This window comes from Oxyura jamaicensis, chromosome 1 (genome assembly GCF_011077185.1).
Source record: "Oxyura jamaicensis isolate SHBP4307 breed ruddy duck chromosome 1, BPBGC_Ojam_1.0, whole genome shotgun sequence".
Classification (NCBI taxonomy): domain Eukaryota; kingdom Metazoa; phylum Chordata; class Aves; order Anseriformes; family Anatidae; genus Oxyura; species Oxyura jamaicensis.
The window spans coordinates 39,915,722-39,938,180 of NC_048893.1; the positions used below are offsets into that span (position 1 = coordinate 39,915,722).

At 40.9% G+C, this 22,459-nt stretch overlaps 2 protein-coding genes across 9 annotated transcripts in view; both read right to left on the reverse strand.

The window, feature by feature from the left end:
• Window positions 1-1,202: 1,202 nt before the first annotated feature.
• Window positions 1,203-3,453, reverse strand: BBS10 (Bardet-Biedl syndrome 10). The gene is made up of 2 exons (XM_035311194.1): window positions 3,249-3,453; window positions 1,203-3,176 (listed from the first exon to the last, which is right to left on the reverse strand). Exons 1-2 carry the CDS (start codon window positions 3,428-3,430, stop codon window positions 1,226-1,228), a joined length of 2,133 nt encoding a protein of 710 aa, XP_035167085.1. The 5' UTR covers window positions 3,431-3,453; the 3' UTR covers window positions 1,203-1,225.
• A 104-nt stretch (window positions 3,454-3,557) lies between these two features.
• The window catches only part of OSBPL8 (oxysterol binding protein like 8), an 87,821-nt gene continuing 68,919 nt past the window's right edge, over window positions 3,558-22,459 (reverse strand). For 7 of the 8 annotated variants that reach the window (XM_035334500.1, XM_035334495.1, XM_035334540.1 and 4 more), the window contains 16 exons: window positions 21,891-21,975; window positions 20,398-20,569; window positions 18,258-18,492; window positions 17,422-17,606; window positions 16,800-16,881; window positions 16,022-16,120; window positions 15,550-15,646; window positions 15,059-15,157; window positions 13,262-13,359; window positions 11,786-11,875; window positions 11,082-11,218; window positions 10,560-10,745; window positions 8,938-9,025; window positions 8,429-8,531; window positions 7,696-7,801; window positions 7,258-7,399 (listed from right to left, as the gene is read on the reverse strand). In XM_035334500.1, coding sequence (XP_035190391.1) covers window positions 7,264-7,399; window positions 7,696-7,801; window positions 8,429-8,531; window positions 8,938-9,025; window positions 10,560-10,745; window positions 11,082-11,218; window positions 11,786-11,875; window positions 13,262-13,359; window positions 15,059-15,157; window positions 15,550-15,646; window positions 16,022-16,120; window positions 16,800-16,881; window positions 17,422-17,606; window positions 18,258-18,492; window positions 20,398-20,569; window positions 21,891-21,975 — 1,998 coding nt within the window. In that variant the 3' untranslated portion in view covers window positions 7,258-7,263. Of the gene's footprint in view, window positions 7,400-7,695; window positions 7,802-8,428; window positions 8,532-8,937; window positions 9,026-10,559; window positions 10,746-11,081; window positions 11,219-11,785; window positions 11,876-13,261; window positions 13,360-15,058; window positions 15,158-15,549; window positions 15,647-16,021; window positions 16,121-16,799; window positions 16,882-17,421; window positions 17,607-18,257; window positions 18,493-20,397; window positions 20,570-21,890; window positions 21,976-22,459 lie in introns of all 8 variants that reach the window. The other variant, XM_035334485.1, reaches the window with a different exon arrangement.

The following is a 22,459-nucleotide window of genomic DNA, read 5'->3' on the forward strand; positions in this document are numbered from 1 at the left end:
GCCCCTTCTCCCTGTGGGCTCCCTCCCACGGGATGCCGTCCTTCCCAAACTGATCCCACATGGGCTGCCCACAGGCAGCAGCTCTTCAAGAACTGCTCCCACACAGCTCCGTACCACAGGGTCCATCCCCCAGGAGCAAACTGCTCCAGCACGGGTCCCCCACGGGTGGCAGCTCCCCCCAGGCCCCTGCTCCTGCGTGGGCTCCTCTCCACCGGCTGCAGCTCTGACCCAGGGCCTGCTCCTGCGGGGGCTCTCCATGGGCCGCAGCCTCCTCCAGGCCACATCCACCTGCTCCACCGGGGGCTCCTCCACGGGCTGCAGCGTGGAGATCTGCTCCATGTGGGACCCATGGGCTGCAGGGGGACAGCCTGCTCCACCAGGGGCCTCTGCACAAGCTGCAGGGGAACTGCTGCTGCCTGCCTGGAGCACCTCCTGCTGAACTCACCTTGGGGGCTGCAGGGCTGGCTGTTTTCTCACTCCTCTCTCCCAGCTGCCACACATCATTTTTTACCTTAAATGTTACTACATCGGTACAACCTGTACAGCTGATGAGCTCAGCAATGGGTTCCTTTTGGAGCTGGCTGGAAGTGGCTCCCTGTCTGGGATGGGGCAGCTCCCAGCCTCCTCTCACAAAGGGAGCCCTGCAGCCCCCAGCTACCAAACCCTTCCATGTAAGCCCCATGCACATATCAGAGAAGGAAGTTCTTTGAGATATACTATAGTAGTCTTTCACTTGCTGCCCTAACACTTAACTGACTAACAAAAGTTGTATTTTTCCCACTGTATTCAAAAACACAATATGTGCAAAAATATTTTTAATTTTAATAACTCTCAGTCCAGCTTACTATGAAGTCTAAACCTTGCCCACAAGGTACAGGTTCAGGGGCTCACATCTTTCTGGCAACTTGTAACTTGTCAGGAGAAGTAATCACACCTAACTCAGGATCCTCTGCATCCAGGTAGATAAGGCACCGTGGGTCTACCGTGGAAATCAGCTTCGCATCCTCATACTTGAAACCTTGGGTCTGCGCTGTTCACCATCCAGTTTTACACAGATATCAACCGGTAAGCCTTTTTCTTCCATTACTTCTAAGAAACAGGTTAGGCATATGGACCTAAGAAGAGATCTTTTAGTCTCTAGCATTGAATTTTGAAACAGGACCACTTGACAAGAAGACCCATGAAAACACATCATAAAAAAAAAAAACATTTTTTATTTATGATTTCAGAAATCATCATCTGAGTCATTATCCTCAGTTTTTTGTAGTGGCCGCTTAACACCAATTATTAAATCAATATTGAGAAGCTCTGTTACACAATGAAGAACTGAAATTACTAACTGGTATTTGCAATACACTGATTCCAAGCCTTCCTCATTCACAGGCAGGGGCTGATTTTTCCTGAGTGCATTTGTGGTTTTGAGATAAAATTTGGCAAAGCTGTTCCTGTCTGTTGTCCCATATAAAGACTTTGGAATAATTAGCAAGGCGTCAGCAACTACGCTGGATAAGACAGTTACCGCTGACTGCTGAAGCTGCTTTGCGTAGTACTGAATATAATAATGTAACAAGATTTCAAAGTAACCTCCTACTGGCAAAACTGATCCTGCTTCTATGATGGAGCTGGAATAATTCTGTGCAATACTTACACAACCCTCTTCATGTTTGAATGGAATTATACCACAGCTAGCTTTCTCTAGATCTTTACCGACATCTAGGCGTTCACACACGGTAACTGTGTTAGCGTAGTCTGGTGTTAATACAGCAGTACTGTAATTCTTCTGATTGTCCACTGGTAAATGACTTTCATAGCCCTTGTGCACTTCACCTGAATGCTCCCATTTTGCATGTGGTTCTTGTGCATCTGTTGAAGAGCCAGCCCCTTTGCAGGGAACGTTTAACTCTTCGCTGTGTGAGCCGGGATTTAAGGGCATCTGCAAAGCTGTTTGCATACCTGCTGGATTTTCACTTCCCTTTAGAGAAGAGTCTACAATTTGTGTCTCTGTTTCACCCCTGTGTGTTTTCAGTTGGTGTTCAGAAACCTGATTACTGTTACAATAAATATTTTCTACTGTAAGTTGCTTCTGAGTAGCTGAAGAATGCCTGCTACAAACATCTGAGGCATCATTCTGGCTTTCACCTTCGGACCTGCATTCCTCCCTCCCATCAACTGTTTTAAACAGCTGTTGCAGCATCGTGAACGCCCCCTGTAAGGCAGCAGCATGTTGCTCATTAACACCATCCACTGGCCCACAAAGAACGAGGCAATGAGGCTGGAAGGCACATGCGCTGCTGGCGAAGCCGATGTGAACGCATCTCTTGGAGCCCAGCAGCAAGGGCCGACAAAACGTCACCACTGCAGTTTCCGTGATTTCACTACACCCGTTATCACCAAAAGGTGAGTAGGGCGAGACTCCCGTGATTTCACGGATAAGGTCAATTTCTTCCGAGGAGAGACACTCTACCACGGACACCCCGTACAGCTTCGCGTAGTAGACGACGACGTCATGCTGCTTGACGCTCGACAGCAGCAGCTTAACGTTGCTGCTCTGCAAGCGTTTCACTACAGCTTCCATTCTGGCCTCGCACCAGCGCCGGGCGGCTTCATACTGACCCTCGGAGCCCACGACGAGCTCAACGCCGGGCGCAGAGGGGCCGGCGTGCAGGGGCTCGGTGACCACCACGGCCCCCACGGCCCCGCTGGTGGGGCTGTAGGCGGCGAAGTCCCTGTGGAGGACGATGCCGGGCAGCACCTGGGAGCCGTCGAGGGGCAGGCCGGGCACGGCGGCGTGCAGCGCCCCGAAATGGCGGCCGAGGAGGCGCAGGGCGGGCGGGCTGCGGGCGGCGCAGCGGCCGAGGTACTCGCAGCACAGGCGGCCGAGGCGCCGCCGCTCGCCCGGCCCGACCCTGCCGCGCAGGTAGGCGTCCAGCAGCGCCTCCAGGGCGGCCAGGTCTACCCGCTGCTCCGCCTCCTCCCCGGGGAAGGCGGACAGGAGGTGGCGGCGCAGCCCCAGCGCGGCGGCCGGCTCCAGCACCCGCCTCTGGAAGTCGGGCAGCGCTCGCCCGGCCCCGCCGGCCGCCCGCAGGCCGCGCAGCACGGAGGCCAGCAGCAGCACGAACGTCTTGGCTCCGTCCCCCGTCGCGCCTCGGTGGCGGCAGGCGGCGGCCGCCATCACCCTGCGGGCACGCAGAGCCGGTCAGCGCCCGCTCCCCGCCCCCGGTCCCTCCCCGCCCGCCCCTTCACGGTACCTGGCCGTCGGCGGCTGCAGGCAGAGCGCCTCCAGCAGGCGCCGCCCGTCCCTCGTGAGCAGCGGCCGCCCGTCGGGCCGCAGCACCAGCGCCCGCCCGCCCCGCGGCCCCAGCGCGCCGCGCACCGCGCCCGCCATGGCCGCCGCCTCCTGCGCCAGGCGCCCCGCGTCCGGCACCGCCATGGCCGCGGGGGACACGGGGCGCATGCGCGGCGCCCTGAGGCGAGCGAGGCGGCATCGGCCCGCCTCCCGCAGCGGGCGCCATCGTGAGGGGAGCGGGAGCCCCCCGCCGCGGAAGAACAGACGGAGGGGAGTTTCTGTGTTTATTTCACTACGCGAGGGAAGCTAGTTCTCAAACACACAAGCCTGGACAAAAGGGGGGCGTTAGGTATGGCACAAACTCGACAAACCGTACATTCGCGTCTCGGAACAGCGCGAAGCCCGTAAGGAAGGCACTGTTGACAATTCTCGAGTATCTGCGACGTTTTCAGTGGTTTCAGGATAACCTTTCAAAAACAATCATTAACATTTACAGAGGGGCAGAATGCTTGCGATATGTCACTTACATAAACGGTGGGGAAATAACAGCCTTTAAGAAAATATACTACACATCGAATCCAAAGTCTGTTTCATGAACACCAGTCCGGCAAATGAAATAAAACAATTCCCAAAGGCACAGGAGGGCAACAAAGAAAGAAAAAAAAAAAAAAAGAAAGAAACCACCATAATCGCATTTGAAAGGTAGACCTATAAAATAATTTCTTTACAAGATAAAACTGGAGGCAAAAACCCCAGGCTATGCCCTCAGTAAGTAATGTCATCTACTTCAAAGTAATCGACATGTGAAATGCAAGAAACATCACCTGCTGCTGGAACTGCTACTTGCTACATTTCACATGGCTTATTTACTCTTTTTAACCTTAGGTCATCCGTACCTAACTAGGCAATGTGTACCTAAATGGCAAATTAAAGGCTTAGAGTGCATTTGAAAACAAAACAGAACAACAAAACCACATGGCAACAAAGTCTGAAAATAGTTCCTGTACAAGAAAAAACAACAACAACACAGCATTTGTAAATCAAATGTGGAAACAAGTGCTGTTTTAAACTTTAAAAACCAGTAGGAGGCTACAGCCCTCAAAAATCTGCAAACTGTACAGTCAACGTAGTAACTCTGTGCAGAGCTCAGTGTTACGTACGTAATATTCAAGATCAGCCACACGTCATGGGTAAATGGTGATTCTCTAGTGATGGTGTTGTGCTAGAGAAAAGGCTTCGTGCACCAGGCCTGTGACCAGCGGTACTGTAAGAATCAGGCAAGAAATTACTTTGTTCTGTTTACACAAGGGAACATCATACAAAGCCCAACCAAATGCTAGATTTCAATGTACTTTTTAGAATTTAAGGACTCTGTTCATACCATCAAGCAGAAGTCTGCAGTTTTAATTGTAAAAAGCTTCATCATACGTCCTTTACCTTCGTGGACCATGATGAAAATCACTTTCACAACAGAAGTAACCTCTAAAAAAGTAAGTTGCAAAGGAAAATAACCATAGGTATTTTGTCTCGCTCTGTTCCAGTTTTACTTGTCTTGAGCTGAGTACAATTTCAGATATGGAGCGTTTGTTTAATCTGATGCTGTCTGACACCATACAGCCTGCCAGCTAGCTGGGTCAAATCCACATTTACTACCATGCAGTCCATGCAGAAATATATCCAGTCTGTGTTAATAACTGATCTTGAATAGAAGTGATTAAAATCAACATAAAAGGGCAGAAGGACATTTCTATTTACAAGGCAGATAAAAAGCTTGTAACTATCATTCAAGAGTTTCAGCACCACAAACTTAGCTATTTTAGCGGATTGAAGTTATTGCCCCAATTCTGATTTTTTTTTTTACCTCGCTCATTTCCTCTTATATTAGCTCTGTGTACAGAGGGACCTGACTTGGATTGTAAGACAGGTGAGGCTTTGATATTTGACCACTATAATGAATGGTCAAGTTTCATCCTGAGAAGATTACAATAATACTGTAATATTAGTAGTTTGCCATTTTATACATGGCAAACAACTTCAGTTTCTGTTAGAGAGCTAACTTAGGGATTGTTTCTTTTTTTTCTTTAAAAAAAAAAAAAAACACAGACAATGTAACAGTGAGGGACTTTCTACATTCACAAATTCTGTCTCATCAGTTGTAGACATAGCACAGTCCCCATGCCTGAAAAAGATTTAAGAAGTAGCTATACTAAACATGAAGCTGTAAGAAATAAGCTGAAGTTGACTGCTTAAGCAAAGATCTTTTTACATCACTGAGGCCCAGAGAAGGGGAAAAGTAAAACAGAAGGTGAGGTGCTGTGAAGATGTCAGCCGCAGGAATATAAGAGCTTGAATGACAAACAGCAGTAAATTGCATTTTCACCAAATTCTGGACAAGACTGATGCAGAACAGAATGTGACATCACTTGGAGAGTCAGTAAGGCTGCCCACGGCAAAGGGATCAACAGGACATGGCAAAAAAAAACAGAAATGACCTCTGAACTTTCCACTATGCAGGATGGATTTGATTTCTGACAGGATCCACTGAAAACAAACTTGGTTGCACTTTGTGTTGTGCCTCCCATCCTCCCATTGTCTCACCTGGGTAGCTGAAAGTACCTTTACAATACTACAGCTCCTTTTTGACTTGATACAAACATGGAAAGGTTTGACTTGTGTACGGAATTCACCAGATAAACACTGGCACTCATTTATTTTTGGATTAAATTTTACAAGTTCTATACATGCACATAGTTCTTCAAATGTAATGTTGCAAACTCTGGTTCTAAACTGAAACTTAAGCTTCACATAAATATGTATGGCTCAGCTTAATGAACAGGTGCGTTGGGGTGTTCAGTTAGGTGTTATATGCAGGAAGGAGCAGTGTTTCGCTATCATTTGTTCTGATGTGTGTGTTGTCAGCTGTCCCACAGTTCCTGGGGCTGGTTCCCTTGTAAACACACACTTCTCTGCAAGTGAACTGTTGATAATGGCCAAATTCTGTTCTGCATAGTCTTTCCTTTGGGAAGCTCAGCTCATGCTACATACTATGCATAACTTTGCATCTTCACATTTTGTTTCAAAAATAGGAGAGTCCTGGCATCAGCAGTCTGTCTTCTTACTGTGATAGGGCGATACACAAATGTAAATTCAGAGCTGTCCGTTTATCAAGGCTTAAAAAACATACCCTAAGTCCTCAACATGTGCAATTCATGAATATGAGCGGACAATTACCTTTCTAGGTGCTGCACTAGTAAAAATGTGCTCTGTACAGTAGATGCAGGAATGTATTTATGAAGAGTCTGAAGTTTTAAAACTATAAAATTAAAACGGCTGGTTTATAAGCCACCACAGTTATTCAGGATAAAAACCGTCATACCTCCAAAAACAAATTAAGGACATCAAATTTCACGATTCCCAGAGACTTCAGCTTTTTACTCAACAGTTCCTAACATTCATGACCTTTGTATAATAACGTATTTGTTTGACCTTAAAGAAAGGTTTACTTCTGAACACCCAACACCATTTACAAAAAATGTTGGTACGCATGGCTACTTTTAAAGTCACTTTGTTACAAAAATGCTAAGTCGAAATGTAACAAAGTCTGCTTGTTTATTACTCTACCATAAGAGGAATCATGTCCTATCTACAGTGCCTGACCTCTGAATTTTCAATATGATCTATTCCGTGGTGAAGATTCATCAGTACAGCGTGTGATGTGATATAAAACACAAGGCTGATGTTGTATGTCTGTGAGACAGAGGCACAAACCAGGAGCAAGAGTGTACTGGCACTTACACAATTCTTACTTCAACTGGGTAGACGGAAGGATGATTCTGAACCATGGACTCTGAGGCAAAAGTTCTGTAGGTTGTTGCTACAGGGCTCTTTTAAATAATATTGCATCATTTAAAGTCCAGCTTAAATATGGTCCCCAGTAACTGATCATTCCAGTTCTGAAAGGCCCTTGTTCACACTTCCTATTTGAACAAGAAATTAATGATAAGCTGTAGCAGAACCAGGAGTAAAATGAAGATATAGTGCTTCAGCTGCAAAAACTGGTTGTCCACAGTTGGTGAATTAGAAGTGACTCGATTTCGTAGAGCCATAATGTCCCTGTAAGATATAGAATAATATCCTGTAAGTTACGGTCTAGACATTTTGGCATTTCTAGTGTGTTAGGGGTCCCTACAGAACACAAACTCTGAGGAAAATTACGAAATATTGATGAGTAAACCGACACTTGGGAAGAAGGGCAGTTGAACTACTTTTCCTACTCTTTCAATGACATCAAGGCTCTTCTAAAGCAGAAAGATACACACCAGCCTCCAAAAAAAAAAAAACACAACAAACCCAAACCCTAGAAAATTAGTGTTCTCTAAACCATTTTAAAGCATTTTTATCAGTACTACCTCTTAATGTCTTCTTGTGTTTCCTTTATAGATTCAATGGCACTCTGCAGTTCACCAAGATCTGCCCCTTTTTTCCTTATTCTTGTATTATGCTTCATGAGTTGTGCTAGAAAAATACAAAAGACAGATGTAATTCCCAGAATAAGTCCTTAGTCCAAAACTGAACAAAGTAACAAGGACAAACTAAACAATTTGCAAAAAACAAGGAGTAAGTTTTCTAATTGAGTTTCTAGTGAAAACTAAAGCTTTATTCCAAAGTCCCCCATAGCACAGGGCACCAAGTTAAGTGTCAGAACTATCTTACAACTCTCACTGTATTGTCAAATTTCTGCAAGCATTCTCAACAACAAAAATCTGTCTCTATCAGCACACGGATCTACAAATTAAAACAATTCACCTTGTTTTAAGGAAGAAAAGAGCTTACAAACACAATTAGTTTTCCAGATACTAAACACGTGCAGCACCGAAGCCTACCCTATACTATTATACTACTGCTAATATATACTACCCTAAACATATTAATGTTTAAGAGGACAGGAAAGGCAATTAAGACCACAAGCCATTCTGCTGCTTTTGTTTTTCCAGAACATGCTTCGTACTGAAGTGTTACCTAAAGCACGTATTATTTTGTAATACAAACATCTTGAAATAAGAAGAGTATGTGTGGCTACAGAACGCTGTTTAACCGTCAGATATATTTACTATGTTTGTACAAAAATGTATTTTTTCCTACCTTCACTTCCAGAGGAATCCTGATTATCAGGCTCAGGGGATGAGAAACCACACTCCCCCTTTTTCTGGCTGGCTGGTTTTCGCTTGATTTTTGGAACACTAACCTACAATTAAGCTTATGAATTATTTCCAGAGAACCAGAACTGTAGCAAAGCAGCACATTCTGACAGCAATAGTACAAAGCACAATGTCTTACAGAAGTCAAAGCCAAGATCATTGATATAAACACAATCCGAAGTTTGTGCATTTAAGGGAAAGGTCATATTAAACTGTCAAGTTCAAGTTTGTGTTATGTTATATCCCTACCCAATGAAGTCATCCCTACCACTCAGGATGCATCACAGAAGTGAAAGACTATGAATCAGGTAACCTACATTTCTGGATGATAAAAACAATATTTTCTAACCCTCCCAGTGCTTTGAGGACCTTCACACACATCACACAATATATCCGAGCACTTGTATATATTGTGTGTGTCTTTCTGCACTTGTTAACAAAACTGGTACATACCATTGGTGTCCGGTGTCGAACTTTTGTTTGGATTGTGCCATCTTTTTCAAATTGGATCATATCATTCAAAGGGTCCCATGGCCTGGTACTGGACAAAGTGAATACAAATGATTAATACCACAGCAATTTAAATGAGAAATATTTTCTTGCTCAGAAACTATCTGGTATGTACAGGTTAATGATCTTTTTCCCTAAGCAGTGGTAAGAGTACAAGCTGTCATATTAACCAACAGTATTGTTATGAAATCATCTGGCCAGAGCTATGAACTTGTCAACATGGAGAGGTTTTCTGCATAATGTAGTTATTATTCTAGAACTACAGGGAAATAAGGGAAATTATTACTTTGGACTGATTTTTTGCCTTTTTTTCTTCCTTTTAAAAGACCAAGGTAAAGCAGTGAATACTGTATATTATTGACTTCCATAATAACTCTAACACTTTTATCTCTGTTTGCCAGTATGCCGAGGAAGAAGGGAGTAAGACTCAGTCACCCCTCTGACTGCTTACATTCCAAAGTTGCTAATGGTAATCAACACCGGTCAAGAGGCAGTACTGAGCTACACACAGTTTGCTTGTTCAGATTTTTGAGAGTGTTCTTCCAGGTGCAGGTTAATACAAAATGGAAAATAAAAAAATCAAGCAAAAGACATAGCTCATTGGAGAATGACAAGTAGCCAAAGGCAAAGACAGACATCCTCACTGAGCACAGCCTTTCCAAGACAGAAACTGCAAGTCAGCTGCATGGAGATCACTCTGATGCACGGCTTCAGCAACTGCAGATTAAACATGGACTTCCTTTCATCTCTTCCCATATGCCTTTTAAAACATTTGCATCTGTTTCAGATGTCATAAACATACATCTGCATTTACATCTCAGCTTAAGTCAGCTTGAGTTAAACATTATCTAAAGTGACTGGGTAAGAACAAGGCATTCCTCTCCCAAAGGTCTTTCAAATCTGCAATCCAGATACCTACGTCCCTAATCCTGGTTTCTAATTCAGGTATCTTAAATTCCACAGCTCACTGAACACATCTTCACAGTGAGCATAAAAGACTCAGCTCTCTATATGGACCAGGTGGTGAGTTGGTTTCGTATGCAGAAAAGGAGTCAGAAATCACTTCCAGTGACAGCTGACAGCACAGACTGCTTTCTAGCACATTCTAACACTTCTGTGGCACATACTTGAACCACAAGGCCTCAAGCAGACAAGAAGTATGCACAATGCATCCCAAAGCACCATGCCCTAGAACATTCTTGAATAGAGCATGAATGTGTAGAGGCACATAACCAAAAAGAGAAAAATATAATAATTAAAAAAACAGCAGCATAGAAACGCCCATTGCAATGACTACATGAAACCATTTCCTGATTTAGCAGTCACTGTCTCCTCAACATTACTTATTAATGCCCTCTCTTTGGTGAAGTTCAGCCCAAGTTCAGCTAAAAAATTACAGATCTTGGTTGAAGCATATTACTAGGGATATTGAGCAGCACTGCATATTTGTTGAGTTTAAACTCGGGTAACTCTGAATTCTTGTGCTCCTGGACGTACAGCAAGAGGCTCAGAGACACTACCGAGCGTTTAACTAGCAGTTTTGGTATAAGCATTCCAGCACTCACTCAGCGTATTTATAGTGCCATTCTCCTGTGACTGAATCCTGATCGAACAGCTTGCATGTCCACTCTTCACCCTTAAGTTTCCTCTCTTTGGCACTCCTTCTCTGAGCTTCTTCCAGAACATATTTCTCTTGGGTAGCTTCTGTTTGGTCTTTATTATTTATTGCTTTAGTCACTTGCTGCCAAAGCCTGACAAATAAGCAACATTAAGAGTTACAATCTGTTATATAACTAATTGAAAACAGTTCCCTAATTATAGGCTGAGGGGATCAACCTCTAAAGAAGACATTACTGTATTGTAATACACCTTTTATCTACATTTCCAACAAGACTTTCTATGATTGTAAAGCTTGTAAATAATAAGCTTGTGGTATTTAACAGTATTGCTTTCTTGTCTTACAGGTCAATATCAGCAAATACATGAAGGAAGGAAAACAACATCTACTGGTTAATTTTCGTAATTTGGAGAAGATAATTATTTTTACAAAATAGAACTCATTATAAGTGCTTCCAAAGCGAACTTACTTCTCTGACTCAAAGTCATCTTGCTCTTCGAACTTCACGGTGTATCTAGGTAACCTACGCTGCTTGATATCAGACGTTGGGTTCCAGAATGTCTCCGAAACATCTGTCTTCTTGTCCCTAATAGTAACTTCACTGTCCTGTAACAAGTAGAGTTCAGTTACCTTAACTGTAATAATCTCAAATAGCGCCAAAATAATACAAACTGAAGTAATAATCAACTTTTTTTTCCAACGAGAATTTATTTTATTTCAGATACATGCAGTTAAAAATAATTACATATGCTAATTACAAAATTTAATTTCTGTACTCTGCACTGGCTCTACCGTGGAATAGGAACACAATGGAACTACTAACCATGTCCAACAGTGGCACCAGTGTCATCTCACCAGAACTAAAACAAAATTTAAAATTTCATGCTGATGCCATAACAATTTCTGATAATACTAACACTTGTATTAAAACATTTTACACGTTGAAAAGTATTTTCATCAGGAACTACTCAAACATACTCAACTTTTCCACCTGTAAGGGCTGCAATTAACAGTACATTAAATCTAAGGTCATTCTTGAGAACTCGTTAACTATAAAAAGGTATTTTCAATGAAAGTGGCATTTAATCATTTTTTTTTAATGTAGGTGTCTTTTTTTTGTAACTGTTATTTTCACTTGCCAGAATTTACACAGCAATATCACTCACTACTTACCCAGTGACCTTCCAAAATAGCCAGAACTTCTTTGCCAAGCTTTATTTTCCCTGATATTTGATTAACACTGTCGTTGTTACCTAAAAACGGCTGCAAAACAAGAAGACAAATAGCAAATACAATTTGCTAGACAAATAGCAAAACAATTTGCTATTATTTTAATAGCAAATTACTGGCATACATGTTGAGTGTTAAGGAACAAAGTGATTCAAGAAATCTGATGTAAAAAGCCCCGATTGCTTTCAATATCACAACTTCTGTCTAATAATCCCAGAAATAAGTGGTTCTCTCTGTATTTTCTCAAAAGCTTTGCTGAACAAAAGCATATGAATTGGCTAAGAAATCTGGAAAGAAAAGGGCAAATAATGCAGAAAACAGCGACGTGATGATTATCTTGGAGGAAATTGTCATTTGCTATACAAATCTCACCACTTTGCCAAGGACTCTTTGTTACTAGAGATTAACTCTGAAAAAAGCAACAAGAAAAAATGATTGCCGGGAATTTTCTTCAGCCTTTATGATAGTCTGCACATGTATCCTGTGCGCTGATGAGGCAAAACTTCCATTAATACAGCCTCCTAACTTTCAAGCTTCCCAGTTAAGTTTATAATCTCAACTGAACATAGTTTTCCTCTCCATATGCACATTTCTCTTTAATGGCTATTTGTTTAGCTTTCAACCAGTTTCTGCCTCAAAGATGGCAAACATATTTTTCAGAAGTTCAAGCCATTTACATGTAGCTGAGAAACCTTTGTTTAGACTTTACTACTGGGTGGGTGCTTCTACAGCAAACAGAGCTGCCAAAAATAGCACACACAACTGCTCCTTAATGCTGGGCATTAAGCTCATCTGAATGTTAGCAAAAACCCTTGCCCCACCTTTGTTTAAAGTTTTATTCAGGGTGGAAGAAGGGAACCTGGGTTTGAGTTCTCCAGATTAAAAGACCCTGAACATTTTCAGAGAACTAAAAATATCCATGAGATAGATATTCACAGCAAGACAAAAAAACTGAGCTGCTGATTGGATCACTCCCCTGCTCTTGCACACTTTCTCAGCACACACAGATGCCACTGCTGGAAATGAGACCGACTGTTGCTTCCTCCTGCCTCTGCCCTAGCCAAGTTGTTCTTAAGTTTTGTAGCAGTATGTTAGCACTGTGACAGAAGCGTCCTTACGACCAGAGGTTAAGACAGAGCTGTAAGTTTCAGTCAAGACCTTTGGACACAGAAGAGTACATTAAATAAACAGATAACAATATAACTCCCTTTTTCAATTTAATCACTATTTGTTAGATACACATAGCTAGATACACATGGCAATTAATATGAAAATTCTTCTGTTTCCAGAGAAGACAATTCCATATTAAAGAAAATGAAATGAGATTGTATCTAAGGCTTGACCTGGTAATATATGTACGTATATATATATTTAATATTCTAACACTTATTCTCATGCCCACTCACAACGTTCACTGACCTTGAGTTTGAATTCAATTGTTGCACTGTAGCCGGTTTTTTCACAGGTGATATTGACCGTTCCCCCAAGCTCTAAGGTCATTGTGCCATACAGAATTCCTGCAAGAAAGAGCCAACATGAAAATTTCTAACTGGACAAGATAAAACATTAAACTTCTTTGGGCCCAATTCCTAAGGTAGGATTTCCCTGCAATCCCACATTTGAAACACTGAATACATTTTACATACAACAGATGCCTATGGAAGTACGTTTTTTCAGTGTGCACATCCTCCCACCTTTCTCCCTCTCTGTCAGCATTACTAGTCACACTAGTTCTTCTTCCTGTTTGGTTTTATGCATGTAAGGTGCTTTTTACTTGTTATGTATTCTTTTTCTCACCCAAACCATACAAACAGGAATCCAATAATGTTAAAACATCCACAAAAAATAGAAAAAGAGCCTACCAAACTAATGTCAAGTTACATTATTCTGCTAACTCATTCACCATACATCTCTAAGAAATCTCACAGTTGCTGATTCTGGCTTCTGAAAAAGAAATTGTGGCAGGGAATGTGGCAGGGAGTGTGAAAGAAGAAAGACCAGCAATGCTGCAATGTATTTTGTACTACTAACTTTCCAGAAAGGAACTACCGACTACCCAAGCAGAGCTACAGGCTGGGAGATGAGTGGTTGGAGAGCTGCCAGGCGGAGAAGGACCTGGGAGTGATAGTGGACAGTCGGCTGAATATGAGCCAGCAGTGTGCTCAGGTGGCCAAGAAGGCCAACGGCATCCTGGCTTGTATCGGAAATAGTGTGACCAGCAGGGCTAGGGACGTGATCGTCCCCCTGTACTCGGCTCTGGTGAGGCCGCACCTCGAGTACTGTGTTCAGTTTTGGGCCCCTCGCTACAAGAAGGACATCGAGGTGCTTGAGCGGGTCCAAAGAAGGGCAACGAAGCTGGTGAGGGGCCTGGAGAACAAGTCCTACGAGGAGCGGCTGAAGGAGCTGGGCTTATTCAGCCTGGAGAAGAGGAGGCTCAGGGGTGACCTTATCGCTCTCTACAGATACCTTAAAGGAGGCTGTAGAGAGGTGGGGGTTGGTCTATTCTCCCACGTGCCTGGTGACAGGACGAGGGGGAATGGGCTAAAGTTGCGCCAGGGGAGTTTTAGGTTAGATGTTAGGAAGAGCTTCTTTACTGAAAGGGTTGTGAGGCATTGGAACAGGCTGCCCAGGGAGGTGGTGGAGTCACCATCCCTGGAAGTCTTCAAAAGACGTTTTGATGTAGAGCTTAGGGATATGGTTTAGTGGGGACTGTTAGTGTTAGGTTAGAGGTTGGACTCGATGATCTTGAGGTCTCTTCCAACCTAGAAATTCTGTGATTCTGTGATTCTGTGACTATTTCCCAACAGTGAAACTAAAGACAAATGGCCATGTTTTGCAGTCAGATCACACCGTGAGGTGTAGATACTACACTGACTTTTCCAACAGAAAAATATTGGAGAAACTCAAAACTACTATTCAGATAAGAAAGCAACTCAAACAGTAAATTATCATGTAATGAGACAGCTATGTATGCTCTTAGTATTTATGAAAAAAATCCATTTCCATGCCAAAAATAGATGATTGTTAAACAACATTTTTTTCTCCCAATGAAGTATGTGGAAGCATAGAACGACCAACGTTGCCCACGTTCAGAAGATTCTTCTAAAATGACAAGCTCAAATCTGACACAATGATAGCATTTATAATAATAAACTATTTATAATGATAGACTTCTGTTCTCACAACTTTGCCATCTAGAGAATGAAAAAACAGTACCTTTACAATGAGCATATGGCATAGTCATCACATAGTCTTCTCCCCTGTTTAGGAATGTTAGCCGTCCTTCTCCATCTAGTATGGCAGATAATGAATTCCCTGAAATTCAAACACAGAGAAACACATTTCACACCCTGCAAGACGACAGTCAACATTTCCTAGGAACTGAGCAACAGAAGTAAGAACATCAGTATATTTAGCATTGCAATATACGCTGTCTGGTGAAGCCAACATAATACACAACATTACCAATTAAAAATTAAAATACTGTAAAGTAGAAATTAAAACTCTAAAGACCAGTAGTAAAACCTTTGTAAGACAAGTATAATACAATGATCAAGACCCTGATTCTTCTAAAAGTCTTCCTTCATCCACAAAACACAACTCGTTTGCACTGCTTTTATACTCCTCAGGAAAAGTTCAACCAACAAAACAAAACAAAACAAAACATCCAACCAAACTAACCAAAACCCCTCAACCACACTACTTACCATAGAATTTTGATTTGGCCAGAATGCTACCACTAAGGCAAAAACCATCTTTGCGGTTGCTAACATAGAAGGCAGATATTGGAGGATGATGCGATACCTGTTGAAAAAAAAAAAAATTTTTTTGAAAAAACAACAGGCAATGTAATATAAACCTTGAGCTACTAAAGACAGAATGCAAAATTCAAGTTGCACATGATAGAATACAATTAATATATGAGACTAGAATCTTTACAGATCAAGATCAATCGCACATTTTAGTGAATTTTAAGAATTAAGAAAACTACCTGACTTGTACTAGAGGAAGACAGAACAGAAATGCTAGAACCACCTTTCTCTCTAAGAACTATGCTCATCAGGAGAGCTTTCAGGATAGTATGCATCCATATAAATACTGCCACATCATTTGTCTAGCACAAAAAAGTCTAACACATTTATTTTTTAAAAAAATGTTTGTGCTGGTTGTGACAGCTACCTGTTCTGCAATGTAAAAAGTCTTGCTGTTTGTCCTGGGATGAATCCACATGCAGCGGAAAGTCTCACCAAGTATGGGATTGTACGGCTTTTTTAATCCCTAAACAGAAACAGAACAGACAGTAACCATACAGTGCAGGTAGAGAACTCACAGAATAATTTACTAGTCTGTCACTGAGGATTAAAAAAAAACAAACAAAACAACAACGTAATACATCTGCTGAAGCACATTGTACTTGATTTTGACATTTGAAAATTATGCTGTTATTCTATTCTTCACACTAAGGAAACTAGCACAGAAACCTGTGTATCCGCAAAGCCATTCCAGGCTAGAATTTAAGCAAACAGAATTTAAGAACTGTTGCAGAATTTTTATAGGCGTTTTGCCTGAAGTTGGGTAGTAAGCAGTCTTATCTTTCAATACTTTTTCCTGCCAACATAATCATAAAGAATATTTAGTATACAGCTACTTCCACAATAGAGGAAATGTTACTCCTCCAACCACACCATGCTATCACTGAAGAATGGTAAACACAGAAATGGCTTAACTTTACGTCTAAATGTTTCATTATATTTCCACTTCAAAGCATAGGTGAACATAGTCTTTTAAGCATAGCTAGGGACCAGAAAGGTCCATGATGCATTTGCACAAATAATGAAGGCTTAACCTTGCTTTTAGAGAAATGCATAACAATATAAATAAACAAAAACTCCAGCACATCTCTAAGCCCTCAAACTAGACACAACCTCTAAAGACAAAATAAGATGTGAAAAAACACCTTTGGTTTTTTGTAGAATCCAGACAGATACCACTTCACTACTTTTTTCATGCGGTTGTAAGCATTCTCTTCAAGAGCAGCTCTACGAAACAAACAAAGAACAAATCAAATATCAAACAGTGTTATACCTGAAACAATACTAATTTATTTGCTTTAATAATAAACTGTTTAATTTATTATAACAATATTTAATTTATTAGCTTTCTTTAAACAGGTAAATAAATTCTAAATCTTAACGGAGTTTAACAATTTTTAAAAAAAGGCTAACTGGTACTGTTCTACCTCTATAAATATGCATTCCAGAGAAAGAAAAGGAAAAAATTGGAAGAAATTTGAAAACTCTTCCAGTCAGTCTCCAAAAGGTGCAACAGAAATGTTTGCAACACAATTGCTATTAAATTACTAAGAGGGAACAGACTTCAAAATGTACCATATAAACTCCTAGGCCATTAATTTTCAGAACACAATCGCATTTGACAATTGATCTATTGTCAGGCAAGCATTCAGACTAAGCAGTCCACGATGTTGTTTAACCAAGCCACAAAGACTTAGGTATCTCACTAGTATCTCATTTCAGCTTAAAAAAAAAGAAAAGAAAGAAAACCGGAGAGGATTGACTCACTCGGAGAGGAAATCTGCATGGTAGTAGTAATCAGACAGCTTGTCAAGGAAAGAACGAGGTTCCAAGATAAACGTAGGCAGTACAACCTTGGACAAGTCCATTCCTGGACGGACTTGCTTCAGCAATGTCCAGATCAGACTTTTGTTTTCTTCTGATACTACTTCTGTCTGAGCAGCCTCCCCCGCCTAGGATGAATGAAAAACTGCTTACAGAAAGGAGAATGAAAATGATCCTCCAAGACGGGTCAGTCAACACATCCTAAGGATGTGGTAAGAATGGAAAAAGGATACTCAAAATGAAATGCTTGGAGCAGTAGAAAAAAAAACAAGTTGCTACAAATATACTTAAGATACATATTTAATGCAGGATGCCAGATTTCCTATTCAGCATTAAAAACTGCATTTGTTTTTATCAGCCCTGAAACAGAAAAAAAATGATATTGTTCAAAAATCCTCCCTTAGCCTTTAAAACCACTGTTTTAACCAAGATTTTTACTTGAAGAAAACAGACTAACAAAAAAACAACAAAACAGGAGTTAACAAAAATAGAAATAATAACAAAAGGATGAGGAGATATGGTTAACTTCTTCTGCAGGCGGCCCTTTCAAAATGAGCTCCTTTTCTCTGAGGAATACTCCAAATAATCTCAGTATCTGTCTTACAGACTCAGAAGCGGTGTAGCAGAGCAGAACAATGGTGGACAGATTTTTTCCCCTCAATATTGTTGAAAATATGAAAGGCAGTCCTATTAGGCAGCTTTCAAATGTAGTGTGCCCCTTAAAATGTCAGCTTTCATTTGGCAAAGCAGCCTGCTCTCTACATGAACAGCATTTTTACCTCCCCAAGTTCTTCATGACTTTGTTCCAAGTAAGTAGTTTCCTTGATATCAATTGGTTCTGGATCAACATAAGAATCATCCTGTCGCTCTGATGTGTCGCTGTCGCTTTCTTCGCTTTTCCCCAATCCATCATTATCAGATTCATCATGATCATGATCATTTTCCTTATCAGATTTATCAGAGTACATATCTTGGTCTTTAAAGTGATGCCTTTCAATTTCACTGTCATTTAACCTACAAAAAATAAAAACTATGTGAAACTTTTAGCTCCAGACAATAATGTCATGCTTCCTGATAAAAACAAACAAAAAACAACAACAACCCCCCAAAACCAAAACAATAAAAGTATCAGTATCAACCCTGGTCTGGCAGCAATGTCAAACTTGCTTTGCTGGAAATATACAGCATGCAGTGTTCTCACTGAACTGTTAAACGCACCAAGGTCAGTTTGCTTTTACATTTAACTACTATTTTCTCAAACTCTGATTAATCAGGAGGGGAAGAGACTCTCCACTGGAAATGAAGAAAGAAAGCGAATAGGGAATTCCGTAACTGAAGTGATACTTCACACAAGGCACTAACTGGTAGGTAGAGAACATCACCTCCTTTCCCATACTAAAGCAGTATAAATAAATAATGATTTTCAACTCCTCAGTAACTGCCCAACACGCTTCCTTCTGCAGGTTACGCAGTTGTTCCCAGGAAGGCTGAGGCACGCTCTGCTGTGACTTCATGAAAAAACGTAAAAGGCTAGCTCTCAGCTGAAGCTAAAACGGCTTCACCTTTTCCCCCCTCTCCTGCTGACCCTGTTAAAACTACATCTGCAGTCTTTATTGCTTAGATAGTTAAGCACACTGAACACTCTCTTACAGTATGCTATATCCAAAGATCTACTTAATTAAACTATTAGTCTTAATTAGACTTAACAGAGGCAGCTAATTGCTCTAATTGTAATCTGGGCCATCTGATGATATTAAACCATTATTCACAACCAGAGACCTCCAGCTGAACTGTACGCAGGAGTTTTATTGTTTCCATGAGACAGGGGAAGGAGTAAAACTCTACCTGGGCAAAACACTGCACGGTCGTCTTGACAGGGGCTTGAATCTGGACTGGGAGCAACAGTTTGCCTTTTCTCAGCTTTTCTAAGACTACCTATGCCAGAAAAAAAAAATTGCGTTTCTCCTTTGGCATGCCTTTACTTCTGTCTGAAGTACAGGAGTGTACTCTTAACAGCAGTACCAAAGCTCTGCCCGACCAGAACAGATGTAAGCAGTTAAACCTTTGTGTATGAGGGATTATTCAAAGTGAATTTATGTCAGTCTGAAAGGATACTGAACTGCTGGAAGATCACTGAGAAAAACTGTGCAAAGCCCAACCTTCAAACCCAATTATTTCAAATAAAGGACTAAATCTTTTATATTTTTCTAATGCACTTCGGTGCCACAACTGAAGTGTTTGAAAGCACCGCTCATTCACGATTGTTGATGTATTTTCACAAAAGCTTATGTTCCCCAAAAGTTGGCTGAAAGCATTTATTGAAACGAACGGGGAGTTAGTTATTCCTGGGCACTCAAACATTTGATACAGGTAATAACGAATGATTTCAAATGTTGCTTAATTTAATATACTAGGCTGACTGAAGCACTATTGACCCTTCTGATGATTCAAAGCTGAGACATAACTAAAAGCATTTAAACAACTTTAGCATTATTCATACTCTAACCAAAGAACAGCAACTTACATTCACTTCAGCCTACTTTTGTCACACAAACTAAACTTTTTGTTTTGTTTTGTTGTTTTTTTTTTTTTCATGTGAAGCCAACAAGAGAGACCAACTTCAGGATAAATAAAATTAAACTTTAACAGTTAGTAACTGAGTACTTTAACTTACTGATGTAATAAGCAACTTTGAGTTCCTTGGGCCAAGCTGCCCTCTGTGTCTGCTTTGCACAAAATTTATTTTATTTTTTTAATGTTATCTACTTAAAGAAAAACGGTACAAATAAGGCATGTAAAGAGAATACAGGAGCAAAGGGAACTACAGCCTTAAAAAGAGATCTTCCCTTTGGAGATCTGAAGTTATTGCTACAAGGTTCTGCCAGAGGAACAACCGGGTTTAGTGATTTGTTTACTTACGGTAAGTTTTCTCCACTGTTTAAGTTGTTAGCACGAAGCAGTCCATAGAAAGAGACATGAGCACTGTCTGATGAAGAGTTCAAATCATGTTCTTTACCTTCCCTAATCATCGTACGTTTAAGGAGACTTGAACATTTCAAAGCCAGCTCCAAAGCATCCATCCAACACCTGCCTAAAGAGACATTTATTATTATACCAAAACTAAAGATTTAACTGAACTGTACAACTTCAGTTTCCTAAATTCACAATCCTTTTGAGTCTGTTTACATTGCCCTTTGAAGACACACTTTGGAGCTGTTCTATATTACGTGCACTGGATTTTATCATCTGGTGGGGGCATAACAACAACTCACAACCACCCAGCTCTGGTACAAGGGATGTTTCAGGGCATGCCAAGCAAGATAAATCATGTTTCAGTCACAGCATATTCTAGCATTTCTTCCCTAATGCAAGTATGGCTCCATTCAGGCCCTGACTTGGATTTCTTCAAACTTGCCTGCAGCCATGCTCTACTTTTGAAGACAAAGTAACTGTGTCACTTAGCACAGTTTTTTGTTAGTGTAATACAATAACAATATGGAAAAGAGCTTTAATAGCATACAAATAGCTTTAATAGCATATAAATAGCTTTAATAGCATATAAATAGCATTTCAATTTTGGTTATTCTATTTTTTTTAAAAAAAAACACGTTTTATCCTCTCATCTCTTCATTTCCCTGTATGTAATCAATTTTCCAAAGTAGTAGTTTTTCATAAATAATAAAAAATAAAAGCATTTAAAATTTAAAAATGAAGATAGTACAGTTTTACACTTAACAATGAATTAGAGTATATAATCCCAAGATACTGCTTCTATTTCTCTTCAATACACTACATTTAAAAATAATTATATATTGATTTGAAGACAAACGGTTGTACTTTTAAGGTCTTCAGGGACCTTATGTTTAGTTAGTATTAGGAGAAAAACAGCTGTTAAGAATGATACACAAGTCTTAAACTGCTTCCATTCTGTAACCGTTGAAGGCGGCTGCACCAATATTAAGCACCGCCTTTCCTCAGTGATGGTGTTAAAAACCTACATTTAGAGGGAGCTCTTGCTACTAAAACTCTGCAAAACTGTTGCATTTTATAACACAAACACTTTCATCACACACACAAAAATATGTCCACATTTGCATTTTTGAAAGCACGTAGCTTGAATATTTAGATATAAATTAATATAATTAAGCCTGAAACAACCTCTTCCCCCTCCTCAACCCAGCCACAGCAGGGGAACTGCAAGGAGCTCAGGGACCATTTATTCAGTTCAGCCTCCTTAATGACCACAAAAAACTGCCAGTACCAACACAACCAACGGTACTAAGCTACAGGAGACCTTTCGCCAGCACAGAACTGCAATCACAGCGCTGTAACAGACAGTAAGACAAATGGAACAATCTCTTTCTCCTAACTGCCTGCTGCCACAGTGGAAAAATACTGAAGTATCTATTTACCATCTGATTCTGAAGCGGCTCGGATGATCAAATAACTGCTGGGTAATGGTTGAGTTATAGAACCAACTGCTTCGCCTTTTGGACCCTTGAAATACACAAAACAAGCAACAGTATCAGACATTCATATTCAGTTTTAGAGTTTATCGTTCATGTAACAAGCCGACACACTGCAGGGCTATTTACTGTCACTCAGCAACATCTAATGAAAACATGAATGGAAAGATGAACAGCCCTCTTTTACTGGGTTTCTTCTTCAAAGACTTCATTCTAAGTCTAGTTCCCAATTCAACCCCATTTAAAGAGAACAGTCGTTGGGATTCAAATATATATTTTTTATTTTTTTTATTTTTGTAAGTCAGACTTGCCATAATAGCTTGGAAATGCTCTGCTGATGCCACTTAACAGCAAAAAGACAAAAGCATCGAAAGAAACGCTATGCAGGGTCACTATCTGCTGAACCTCACTTTCGAGGGACTGCAGATGTGTACAGAGAGATAACAAGGGATAAGTTATTCCTCTTCAACTCTGCATTTCAGCTGAAGAGGTAGGTTTGAAAAGAAAAGACATGC